At 41.8% G+C, this 12,180-nt stretch overlaps 1 protein-coding gene across 12 annotated transcripts in view; it reads left to right on the top strand.

The window, feature by feature from the left end:
- Window positions 1-12,180, top strand: part of MACF1 (microtubule actin crosslinking factor 1) — a 330,452-nt gene that overhangs the window by 45,426 nt on the left and 272,846 nt on the right. The window contains exon 1 of one of the 12 annotated variants that reach the window (XM_049617436.1): window positions 11,121-11,330. The exons of the other annotated variants lie outside the window; for them this stretch is intronic. Within the exon in view, the coding sequence (XP_049473393.1) occupies window positions 11,279-11,330 (52 nt within the window). The 5' untranslated portion in view covers window positions 11,121-11,278. Of the gene's footprint in view, window positions 1-11,120; window positions 11,331-12,180 lie in introns of those variants that run through there. 12 annotated transcript variants of the gene reach the window in all.

Raw genomic sequence — 12,180 nt, 5'->3', positions numbered from 1 at the left:
CTTTTCTCTGGGGTCCAGAGTTGTATTTACAAATAACTACTGCCCTTTTCTACTTCAGAGTTTGCAGATATTCTAATTGACATATGCAAAACCAAGGTCATCATCATCCCTCTTCTTTCCCCTGCCCAACCACACCTGCATCTCTTCTTGTGTACCCTGTCTCCAACACCAGTATCACTCTGCACCTGTTGGCCCGAGCTAAGAAATTTGGGTTTGTTTGTTTTTTGTCTTCTTCATTCTTCATGTCTGATTAGACGCTACATTCTGTTTGTTCTAGTTCAGAAACATCTCAACATCCATCCTTTCCCATCCATCCATCCTGGTTGGATCCACTGCCCTATTTTAGATCCTTGTCATCTTTGGCATATTGCCAGTGACTTTTGCAGGGTCCAAAGTCATTGCGTACTTAAAAAAAATTTTTTTAGATACATTTTGCAGAACTACTCTCCATGAAAGTTGTACCGTGTGGTTGAGTCTTACACTTTATCTCTTGTTAAGAACTCCAGTTCTCACTGCTTTCTATTCCTTCACAGGGTGAAGTTCAGACTTCTTAGAATGGATATGATTCTCAGTTTCATCCCTTGTTTATACGGTTTCCTGTGCCTTGGATGTTCTTTCTGCTCCATCTGCCTCACAAACTCTTGTTCATATTGTAATCTTTCATTCCAGCTCAAAAGTGACTTTTTATGGTGTTTCAGCTTCTTTCCCCCTACCTCAACCAGGAAAAATTGAACTTATCTTCTCATCTGAGTTCTCATGGTACTTTTTACATCCCTTTGTAATAGTACTTATTTTATATTATCTGTTTAATCGTCTGGCTCCTTTACACCATGAGTTTAATGAGGGTAGACTTATGCCTTCTTCATCCTTATTTCTTTGGTGCCATACACTTGATGGAATTTGGGTTGTATACAAAGTTTCTGCTGTCTCCACGTTTGCAAAGTCTAAATGAGCTATGCTATATTGGATATTAGTTGTGATAGTATCTCCTCTCCTCTTTTTATTTCATAAAGTATCTGTGTTTACTGTATGAAAATTATAAAGTAATGAAAACTGGAAAATTAAAGTTGCCTAGGGGTGCCTGCTGGCTCAGTTGATAGAGCATGAGAGTCTTGATCTTAGGGTTGTAAGTTCCAGCCCCACGTTGGGTATAGAGATTACTTAGAAATAGGGGCACCTGCGTGGCTCAGTTGGTTAAGCATCTGACTCTTGGTTCTGGCGCAGGCTGTGATTTCACAGTTCCTGAGATCGAGACCTGCGTCAGGCTCTGCGCTGACAATGCAGAGCCTCATTGGATTCTCTCTCTCTCTCTCTGTCCCTAGCCCCACTCACGTATTCTCTCTCTCTCTCTCTCTCAAAATAAATAAACATTAAAAAAAAGTTTACTTTAAAATCTTAAAAATTAAAGTCACCTGAAATCTCATCACTTGGATAACCACCATAAATGTTTTGCTATATTTTCTTTCAGATGTTTTTCTATAAATATATATATGTAACTATATATATAAATATATTTAAGAATATATATATAATATATAAAAAATATATATATAAATATATATATGTAACTAGTTTTCTTTACTCTGTAGTGAATATTAGTGTCAAAAAATATGTATCTATATAATAATTTGTATTGTTAATATTCCATTGCATGGGTGTACTGCCCTTGAGCCGATACCCTATTGTTGGACTTTTAGGTACATCTGCATTTGATGTTTTAAACAATGAGATGAATATACTTGTATATATATTTTTTCTTTGCACACTTAGCCACATTTCTTTTGTATAAATTCCTAAAAGTGAAATTGCAGAATCAAAATTCATTGCATGCTTTACAACATTTTAGATATATTTTTGCCGAACTACTCTCTGCCAAAGTTGTACCATGTAGTTGAGTTTTTATACTTCATTGAGATTTTTTTTCCTGTGGTAGGTTTTGTGTTGCTGTTCGAGATTTTATGTATTGGAATGATTTAATTAAGGCGGTGTTTTATGAAGACTGATGTGCCACGTGCAATATGGATTGGAATGAGAAGGAGAGAAATCTGTTTTTTGGAGACCATTTTAGCAATTCAGGTGTGAGGTAATGAGGATTAGACAGGAGAGGACAGCTGTTGGATAAAGGAGAAGATGATGAAAGGCAGTGGGAAGAACTGACAGGACTGGATAGTGGGTTGAGTAAAGTGTGCCATTACTCGAAGTGGGAAATTAAAAGGAGGTATCAATTTGGGGAGGGAAGCTGTGGGTCCACTTTTAATAACCTGAGTTCTAGTTGCTGTGGCATGCTCAGGTGGAAATGCCCCGTAGGCGGTTGGCACTGTACCGCAGCAGTCAGAAGAGAGGCAGGGCTCAGTCATCTCATCCTGTTTAAAGTCCTACACAATAAATAGCCTTTCCAGCATCCTCTCCAGGTGCCTCCTCAGATCTAAGCCAGACAAGACTGTCTTCTTGGAGAGCCTTCACTTGCTGTGTCTGCCGTGTGGCACTCACCCATTGGTCACAGCCCACCTCAGAGCCTTCCAGGAAACCTTCTTTGATCACCCCCACTGGGTATTAGTTCCTAATTTATTAAATGCTAGTGGTCATTTTTTTTCTGTATCTTTCATATTGTACTTTAGTATCCTGTTTGTACATACACATTATTTTCTTCTACAATATTGGAAGCTTCTCGACGTTGACAACTAACTTGAGTTGAGTATCATAAACTCCATTTAATCTCCCACATTGCCAGCACATAAGGGTCCAAAAATATTTGGTGATTTGTGGAGTAAATGGAACCAGCTTTAATGTAATATTATTAATAAGTTGGATTGTTATCATGCTATACCTAACACCTAATAAAGTGCTAACACTATTTATGGACATTCTTCTTATTTTTCTTAAATATGCAGATATATTATGGGAGGTGAAGTGGAAAACAAAAGATGTTAAGTGTTTCCCCTTTCAGAGCCACATTCTTTGTTTCCTCCAAGATTCTTAAGTGCAGTATATATCCCCTGCCCTTTAGTTTTCAACCCCCTCCACTGTCCTGAAATTGCTGTTGCCAAGGTCATTAATCACTTCCTAATTGCCAAATCCAATGGGAATTTTTCAGCCCTAATCTTACATGACCTTTTTTGTGTACTTGAAACTATGAAATGCTCTGTTCTCCTTCCTGTGGCATCTGGGTGGCTCAGTTGGTTAAGTGTCCCACTTTGGCTCTGGTCATGATCTCGTTTGTGGGTTTGAGCCTGGCATCAGGCTCTGTGCCAACAGGGCAGAGTCTCTCTCTTTGCCCCTCCCTGATTCATGCTTTCTCTCTCTCTCAAAATAAATAAATAAACTTCAAAAGAAAAGTTTTTCCTTCTCTAACTTTTTGTGACTTTATCCTCTCCTGATTTTCTTCCTTCGTTTACAAGTTTATTTTCCTTTAAATAAAGATGCTTTCTAGGATTTTGTCTTTGGCCCTCCACATAGTTTTCTTGAGTGATCTTATACTCATATTTTCTTTTGTTTTAATTTTTAAAAAAATGTTTATTTCTGAGAGAGAGAGAGAGTGAGCGAGCATGAGCAGGGGAGGGGCAGAGAGAGATGGAGACACAGAATCCAAAGCAGGCTCTAGGCTCTGAGCTTTCAGCACAGAATTCAACGGGCTTGAATTCATCGAGCTGTGAGATCATGACCTGAGCCAAAGACGGGCGCTTAACCCACTGAGCCACCCAGACGCCCCTTATGCTCCTTTTTCAACTGCTGGGTCAGCTCTCTCTCCTGATCTGCATGCACGTATCTCTGGGTGTTGGAGGACTTCTTTTACATATCTTATAGGTGCCTTTTACTCAGCATGTTCCACACTGAATTGTTCATCCTCACCCCGGCAAATCTGCTTTTTTCTCTCCCATTCCCAGTCACACAGGTGAGATATTTGGGAATCATTTGAGAATCTTCCCTCACTTGGTGTGTCCACCCAACACTACTCTAGCTCAAACAAAACAGTAATCACATGCTGTATAATTCTACTTGAGATCTCACACTCCTTCCTTTCTTCCCACTCCCAGGACTGTTTTCTTTGTTATGAGTCTGTTATTTCTCACTGTGTAACTGTGATAGTGTCCTAACTGGTTTCTTTCCCTTCTGTCTTACTTCCCTCATTTTCACAGCTGCTAGAATATGCTTTATGAACTTAAAATCTAATGATTAAAAAAAATAGTCACTCGGCTTCCTATTGCCTTTAGGATGAAATGTGTTTTGTTTTTAGCATGGCATGCAAAGCTTTTATGTCCTGCCATTATTCTTCCAGGGGAAAGAGTACCCTACACTCTAGCTATGTCAAACTATTTTAAGTTCCTTAAATGCATCGTGCTCTCTCATGTTTCTGCTTTGCTTTTTCTGTCTACAGCACTCCTGTCCCCATCAATCCGGTTCTGTCTGGCCCCAAAGTTCCAGTTGCAGCAGCATCTCTTTTGGGAAGCCTTCCCTAGGCTTCCATGTGCTTCTTTGCGTCCATGTACCTTTACCAGCATCAGCCGCACTGTATTGCATCTTGGTGTGCTTGCTTGTCTCACTCACTAGATCATAAGATGCTTGAGCGGCGGCCCTGAACTCTTCAACTTCACCCTCAGGGGTGTACCGATTTGGCCAGGGCAGGCTTGTTGGCTGTATGAATGATGGAGTGAGTAGGTATGTGGTCAGTGGCGGTGCTGGGATCAGGATTTAGAATCTCGAATTCTTGCCTTTCATTTATTTTTTGACTAGGTAATATGTTTACATAATTGACTGTTCAGAAGGTCCAAAAAGATGAAAGTACAGTGAAAAATCTTTCACTCCAGCCATCCTTTCCCCTTCCCTGAAGACAATATTGTCAGCTTTTTGTGTCTTCCAGAGATGATGTATGCACTTATTTATTTTAAGAAAGTAATTCAGCAAATATTTGTTGAGCCCCTACTACATGCCAGGTACCATGCTAGGCTCTGGGGATAAACAGTGAAGAAAGTAGATAAAAATCCCTGACTTTCTGCAAGCTAAATTCTATATATTTTTCTTCCCTCCTTTTTAAACAAACATAAATGAGAGGCTAACCTACACCCTGTTTGACTTTTCTTTGTTTTACTTATTAGATCTTAAAAATTAATCCATTTCAGCACATAAAGACCTTCTCTTTTTCCCTCTTGCTTATTATTCCATTATATGGATGGAATTGCTGAGCCTGCCTCAGATTCTGTCTCCGTCCCTCTGCCCCTCCCCTGCTCATGCTCTGTCTCTCTTTCAAATATAAAATAAAACATTCATTTGGCCAATTACCTACTGATGGACACTCTTTTGTTGTAAAATTCTGTAATGAAAAAGCTGTTGTACACTTATCATTTTGCAAATGTATATCTATAGGAAAAATTCTTAGGTGTGGAATTGCTGGGCCAAATAGTATACATACTTACAAATTTGATGGATGGTTTGATCCATGACTTTAATTTTTATTATGAATATTTCAAGCATGTAGATGAGTATAGATAACACTATAGCAGATGTATATGTACCCACTACTCATTAGTTGTTGGCACCCCTATTGAGGTTTTACCTATTAAGTACTTTTAGCACCTCCTTAACATTGTGATGTTTTCCCCCTGGATATTATCCTATTTAAAAGCATTTTTTTAAATGTTTACTTATTTTGGGGCTCCTCGGTGGCACAGTCGGTTGAGCTTCTGACTTCGGCTCAGGTCATAATCTCACTGCTCGTGGTTTTGCCCCCCGTGTGTCGGGCTCTGTGCTGACAGCTCAGAGCCTGGAGCCTGCCTCAGATTCTGTCTCCATCCCTCTGCCCCTCCCCTGCTCATGCTCTGTCTCTCTTTCAAATATAAAATAAAACATTAAAAAATTAAAAAAAAATGTTTATTTTTGAGACAGTGCAAGCGGGGGAGGGGCAGAGAGAATGGCAGATGTAGAATCCAATGCAGGCTCCAGGCTCGGAGCTGTCAGCACAGAGCCTGACAGTAGGTCTCAAACCCAGGAACCAGGAGATCATGACCTGTGCTGAAGTCGGCTGCTTAACTGACTGAGCCACCCAGGCGCCCCACACTGAATATTATCTTAGACTCAAGGTAATAAGTTTCTTAAGAACTCTTACCCTGCCAGGGGCGCCTGGGTGGCGCAGTCGGTTAAGCGTCCGACTTCAGCCAGGTCACGATCTCACGGTCTGTGAGTTCGAGCCCCGCATCAGGCTCTGGGCTGATGGCTCGGAGCCTGGAGCCTGTTTCCGATTCTGTGTCTCCCTCTCTCTCTGCCCCTCCCCAGTTCATGCTCTGTCTCTCTCTGTCCCAAAAATAAAATTAAAAAAAACGTTGAAAAAAAAAAAAAATTTAAGAACTCTTACCCTGCCATCCTGGAGTCAGCACTATACAGTCTGTCTTGGGCTTTTTTTTTTTTTTTTTTTTTTTTTTTTTAATAACCTCATTTTTAGGAAAAGGCAGCTTCAAAGGAAAATTCCATTATGCTATTTTTAGTGTCTACAATCTGAGTTTTCAATAATGTTTATTTTCCCTCCTTCCTCTACTCAAAAGCAACATAGGAATGCTCTGGGAAGTTGGTGGCCTGTCGTCTTGGAGACTTGTTTTATTTGCTGGTGGAAGTGCTCAGGTGAATTGAGCCAGCAAGCACTTTTTCCCCCACAGGTTTGTCAGAATAACTAAATACGGTGTTCCTCAGCAGGCGCCTACCTTTGTGTCCTCTGGATCCTGATGGATTTGATGAGAGAAGCTGTTCCTGGAGGAAGGGGATACTGTTGGTCTCTATTACACCTGAATGCCTGTGGCTGTGTCAGGAGACTTTTGTTGAAATAAAAGTCCTTCTCTCCTATCTCTCTGCTGGAGATCCATAACCTTGTTCCAGTAGTAGGTGACTCTTACCTCTGACCTTTTTCTTAGGTCCCCCCAATGAGGCTTTTAGGTTACTTTATGATGTTATAAATGTAGAAGGGAATTTTGGTCTCAGGTAGAGCTAGAATCCAAGGTCATGGAAGACACAGATTTACCTTAAGAGCAGGTATTTTTGCCTTCCCTCCCAATTGGTCAGTGCCTTTTCACCTTGTTTGGTCTTGTAATATTACATAACCACTGTAGGGAGGAGAGGACTCATAGGATTCACCCATTTTTCCGTGAACCACACGGCCAAAAAGAAAAGGATCAAGGAGAGAGAACTGATTTGAGGGTGTGTGGCCTAAAGCACAAGGCCTTTTTAAGCTCATTTTCAGACCCCAAATCATAAGTCTGGTCCACACAAAGTACCTCCCCAAGCCTGGGGTAAGCACAGAGTGGGCAGAGCTTCTTGGACCTTTGCTGCCAGACCCGCACTTAGTTCCCTGTAAAGCCTCCCTTGGTCTTGCCATTTCAGTTCTCTCCTTCTAAGCATGAGGTCTGACTTCTTTTGTCTTCTGTTCCTCAGCCTTGCAGAGGCGGCCCTGGCCCTGGGGACAACTCTTTCTTCAGATGGCAAACTCATTTCTCTCTAGCAGTCCTGAGGGACAAGGTGTAATTCAATCCCTTTCTCCTTCAGACACTGCTGCCAGGGGGAGACAATGAAGAAAGTGATCTTTGTTGCTCCCTGAATAGGACCATGAACCTGGCACCTGCTTTTGTTACTGACTTCTTAAGTCACTGGAGACATTTTTGCTGTCTTCCTGCGCCAGCAGCTGCTTTGGAGTAACAGGAGCAACTGGCCTCAAAGAAAATGGATAGATATATTTATATGAAGAGAGTTACCTTTCATATTCCTAAACCTCTTGTCTTTAGGGCTGGTCTAGAGAGTGAGCAGTTGGAAGTCAGCTGTGCCTTCAGTTGGACCACCTATGACCCTCATCTTCTGTGAATCTGAGCAGACAGATTGATTCCTTTTTTGTCCTGCTCTCCATCTCATTAGACTCTTGAGTTTTGTGTTCCCGGCACCTATAGTGCCTGCTGCGTGGTGAGTACACAACAAATGTACACAGAATGAATGGCTGGGTGAATTCCTTAAACTGGCTGCTCAGGTTTTGCTTCCCTGACCCTGACATGAGGGGGCCTTGTGGAAGAAGGACCTCTGTTTTTAGAAGAAAGATTGCTTCAAAGGGATTTTGAAAGCTATTGATTTGTAGAGGAGTTTTGGGGGACTGTGTGAACTCCAAGATAGGACTTTCTCTCTCTTCATCGGCCTAGAACTTTCTCCTCAGTTGTAAGGAGACTGCTGGAAGACTTGTCCTGCTGTTTCAGGATTTGTATCCTGGACCTGACTCAGGCCTTCACTCCACCCACCTAAGTTCTGGTGTCCCTGAGCCCACTCAAGGGCAGGGCAGGTGTTCCTTTTTAACTGCCATCCTGTCACTATAGAGCCAGAAGCTCTAAGGACCACATCTCATGCTCTGTCCTCTGCACTTCTTGATCTGCCTTCATTCAGTCAAGTTCCACTTAGTTCTGAGGTGTCTGTGCCTTTGTAAGGGCTGTTGGAGACAGCAGGGCTGTTTTTCTCCCTGTCAGCAGCTGGCCAGAGAGGCCCTATTTGACTGCCAGATCCTGAGCCTTTTACATTGTCCATCTTGGTCTGGAACCTAGGGCAGAATTTCTCTTGCCACCTGAGGTAACACCTCACTATTCGCCGTGTGGGACCTATGAGGATAAAAGATGAACAGCCACAAAGAGCATGTAGAGGTATTGGACTGTGGTGCTTTGAAATGCTTTGATTCTGAGGAACGGTCTCTGATCTGCAAGAAGAATACAACTGGAGTCCAGGCTGCCAAAAGCCTCAAATTGGAACCATCACTCACTTTATAATTCCAAACATCCTTGTTTTTGTTTAATTTTTATCTGATAAAATGTTATTAAACAATTTCAATGGTGAAACACACAGAGGAAATGACAAACCAGCATGTGTTGTCTTTTAAATGCACTTAGTTTGAGTAGCTATTTTAAAAGTCAGTTTTTCCTGTTGTTAGATTCCTGTCGTCTGGACTGCTTTGCTCCTTCAGGTGGGAGGAGTCTCTGAGTGGGATTTTATAGTGGCGTTAAAGCAAGAGGACCCAGTTCTGCTCGGGCTAATTGATCATTCCTTTACATTCTTATATTCACCAGCACTACGTTGATTGCTTTCAGATCATGACACAGAACAGGTCTTAGAGATCAGTTCAGAGGTTCTTTACCTATGATTCATTGACCCCTCTCCACTTGTAAACAAAAGTTTGTATGTAGATGAATATGTGCCTTTTTCTAGGGAGAGTATCCTTAGTTTTCATCAGGTTCTCACCAGAGTTTGTGACCTAAACAGAAAAGAACAATTAGTGTTTTATAGGAATTTGGGGCTCCTGCCCACCATAGCTAGTTTGTGGCAAAGTTGGATCTTGAGATAGACTCTGGAATCTAGGTATTTTGACTCTATAACCCAAGTACTCTATTACCCATTCTCTTCCTGGAGAAATAAGTGGAATAATGCTAGGAAACAGACACACATGATCTGAACTGTTGTTTAATGCTTGCCTTTCTCTGTCCACAGCCTTATTTCACAGATGAGTAATCCAAGGACCTGGTCTGTTGGACTAGGTGACCTTAAAGATACTGTGATTCTTACAGTAATGTACCATAGAATCTATATTTCTGTTAGGTTTTTTTACTGTATCCCATTGTCTAACCTATGCCCTGTAAACATTAAGGTCCCTTTTAACTGTTGAATCTTGCCCATGAAATTGTTCTTTTGAGAAAAGGAACCATGTATTGTGGTGCCCTTGACCTCTCATAAATACTTAGATCTGCATACAGTGATTGGCTACCTTGTGACTATTGACTGACTGGTAGCATAAGAAGGCACAAAAGCCTGGGTTGGATATTTTTATTATTTAAAAATGTTCCCCTTTCTATTATCTTAGCAACTGTTAATATTACTTAGCCTGATCTTTTTAAGTGGGAACACTCTCTTTTTCCTTTGTTTTCACAATGCTCCTTATACAGTTTCTTCACCTGCACCCAACCTGCATAATTGGGAGTTTTGTGCAACATTATATCTGACACACTTTGAGTTCTACCCCAAGGCACTGAATGGCAGCCTGCATGGCAGGTTGTTCAGAAAACCTTCAGGCCTGGGAGAGGGGTGTCTTCTTTATGAGGGGTTGCTCCTCTGTGGTGTCTGACTCAGTTGATTGCCCATGGATTTCTAGAATGCCAAGGCTTTCATGGTAAGATGAGCCAGAGCACCAGAGTGTGACTTTTAGGCAGATTGCTTACCCTGTTTTCTCATATGTAATATCAGATTTATAGTTATTTTCGTAAAGACATTTTCAAAGATGAACATAATGATGCAGACGAACCACTTTGAATTTCTTACAACGAGATACTATAGAAATTTCAGGTTTTCTCCCCCTTATTACATAATCTATGTAGCTTATCCGAAGAGCCTGTGATTACTTGGTGGGGGGGGGGGTCATCTTTTTGAGGCTAATTGAGTAGAAGGAAATTTGCAGCAGCTACTGACATCATTAAAGCAAAACCAAAAACAAATTAGCTGAGTGGAATAGTGCCCTGGAGTGGGAAGCTGTGAGGGTGGTGTTTGAACCTCACTTGTCCCCTAGTTATCTATGGAGAAGGTCCTGCCCCCCGAATTGTGCATTTAGCACTTAGCAAGTGGGCTTTACAGTTTAGCACTTAGGGAGTGGGCCTCACAGTTTCTGCTTTTGTCTTCCTGCCTTGGACTGTGTTGATAAGCAGTGTCTTGCCTGTGTATGGCTGTGTTCCATTCTGTAAACATCACTGCTGTAAGGGGAGTGCAGAGTTGGTTGTTTATTTTGTAAAAACCTGCCCCATTGCCATGTGATATTTGCCCAAGAGCTCCTGTTGTAGTGACATGCTTGTGGTGAGTGTGGCCCTTTAAAGGTTTCGTTCTCAAATGTTAGATGAACCCCTAACCCGTGTCCTAGAGTTTTAACCAGGGGAACGGTAATCCCAGTGGATCCTGGGCTGGAGTCTAGAGAGAAGGTGGCAGATGAGGTGGCAGATGATAGGCAGGGGCCTGTTGTGGTCTCCTTCCTCTTTTGCACAAAGGAGGGGCTGTCCTCTCCTGGGGAGGTATTTCCGCTCACTGCAACAAATGAGGGAGCACAAAGCCCTGTAATGTAATGAGGCTTCTCTGGTGACGTCACTTATAAATGTGGTCAAAGTCCAGTTCTTGGGGGCTAGCAAGCACGGGGGCTTAGAGATCAGTCCTCAGTCCGTTCAAACGCTCTCACTTCTCAGCTGTCACTGTGCCATGCTGCCTACTTCTAGCCACTGAACCAACACAGCTGAGCAGGGGCATGAACGCCTACAAGTACCAGAAGTTCCTGGAGGGACTCAACAACCTTAGAGGTACAATGAGGCTTCTGGCTCCCTGCCTTTCTCCTTGCTGAATTTGTGAATGCTTACTGTGTTGTGTGTTATGCGGGCGTCTTTCCTTTCCATCAGCTGCTCAGGAGCTTGGAAAACCCTCTTACTCTGAGCTGGCCATATTTTTGTGTGTGTTCCCACAATGACACAGAAAGGCTAGCATTGTAAGTGTGATGGTGGGTGACCGGGAGGGGATCGTTTCTGCTACTTCAGTAGCAGTCTGTTCTCTTGCTTGAATGTTGAATGGACAATGAAGAAATGTCTCCTGCTCTCTTTCTTTTTTTTTTTTTTGGTTTGATAATTTACTTATTTTTTTTTTTTTGATTTTTTTTTTTTTTTTTAGTTTCAAGTTTTTATTTAAATTCCAGTTAGTTAACTTATAGGGTAATACTGGTTTCAGGAGTAGAATTTAGTAATTCATCACATACATACAGCACCCTATGCTCATCACATGTGCCCTCCTTAATACCCGTCTCCCCACCAATCTCCCCTCCATCAACCCTCAGTTTATTCTCTATAGTTAAGATTCTGTTTTCTGGTTTGCCTCTCTTTTTTTTCCTCCTATGTTTATCTGTTTTGTTTCTTTTTTAAAAATTTTCATTTATTTATTTTTTAATTTACATCCAAGTTAGTTAGCCTATAGTGCAATAATGATTTCAGGAGTAGATTCCAGTGATTCATCCCCTATGTATAACACCTAGTGCTCATCCCAACAAGCGTCTTCTCCCCTGCTCTCTTGAGTTGAGCAGGGCTCAGGATACTCCCAGGGCAGTGTGGGTGGAGGGCTTTTGCCATCTGGCACTGCAGCCTCACCTAGGTGTAGTTGTTTCTT

Source organism: Panthera uncia, assembly GCF_023721935.1.
Source record: "Panthera uncia isolate 11264 chromosome C1 unlocalized genomic scaffold, Puncia_PCG_1.0 HiC_scaffold_4, whole genome shotgun sequence".
Lineage (NCBI taxonomy): Eukaryota > Metazoa > Chordata > Mammalia > Carnivora > Felidae > Panthera > Panthera uncia.
The sequence above is the reverse complement of the archived record's forward strand: the minus strand, read 5'-3'. Positions and strand labels throughout refer to the sequence as shown.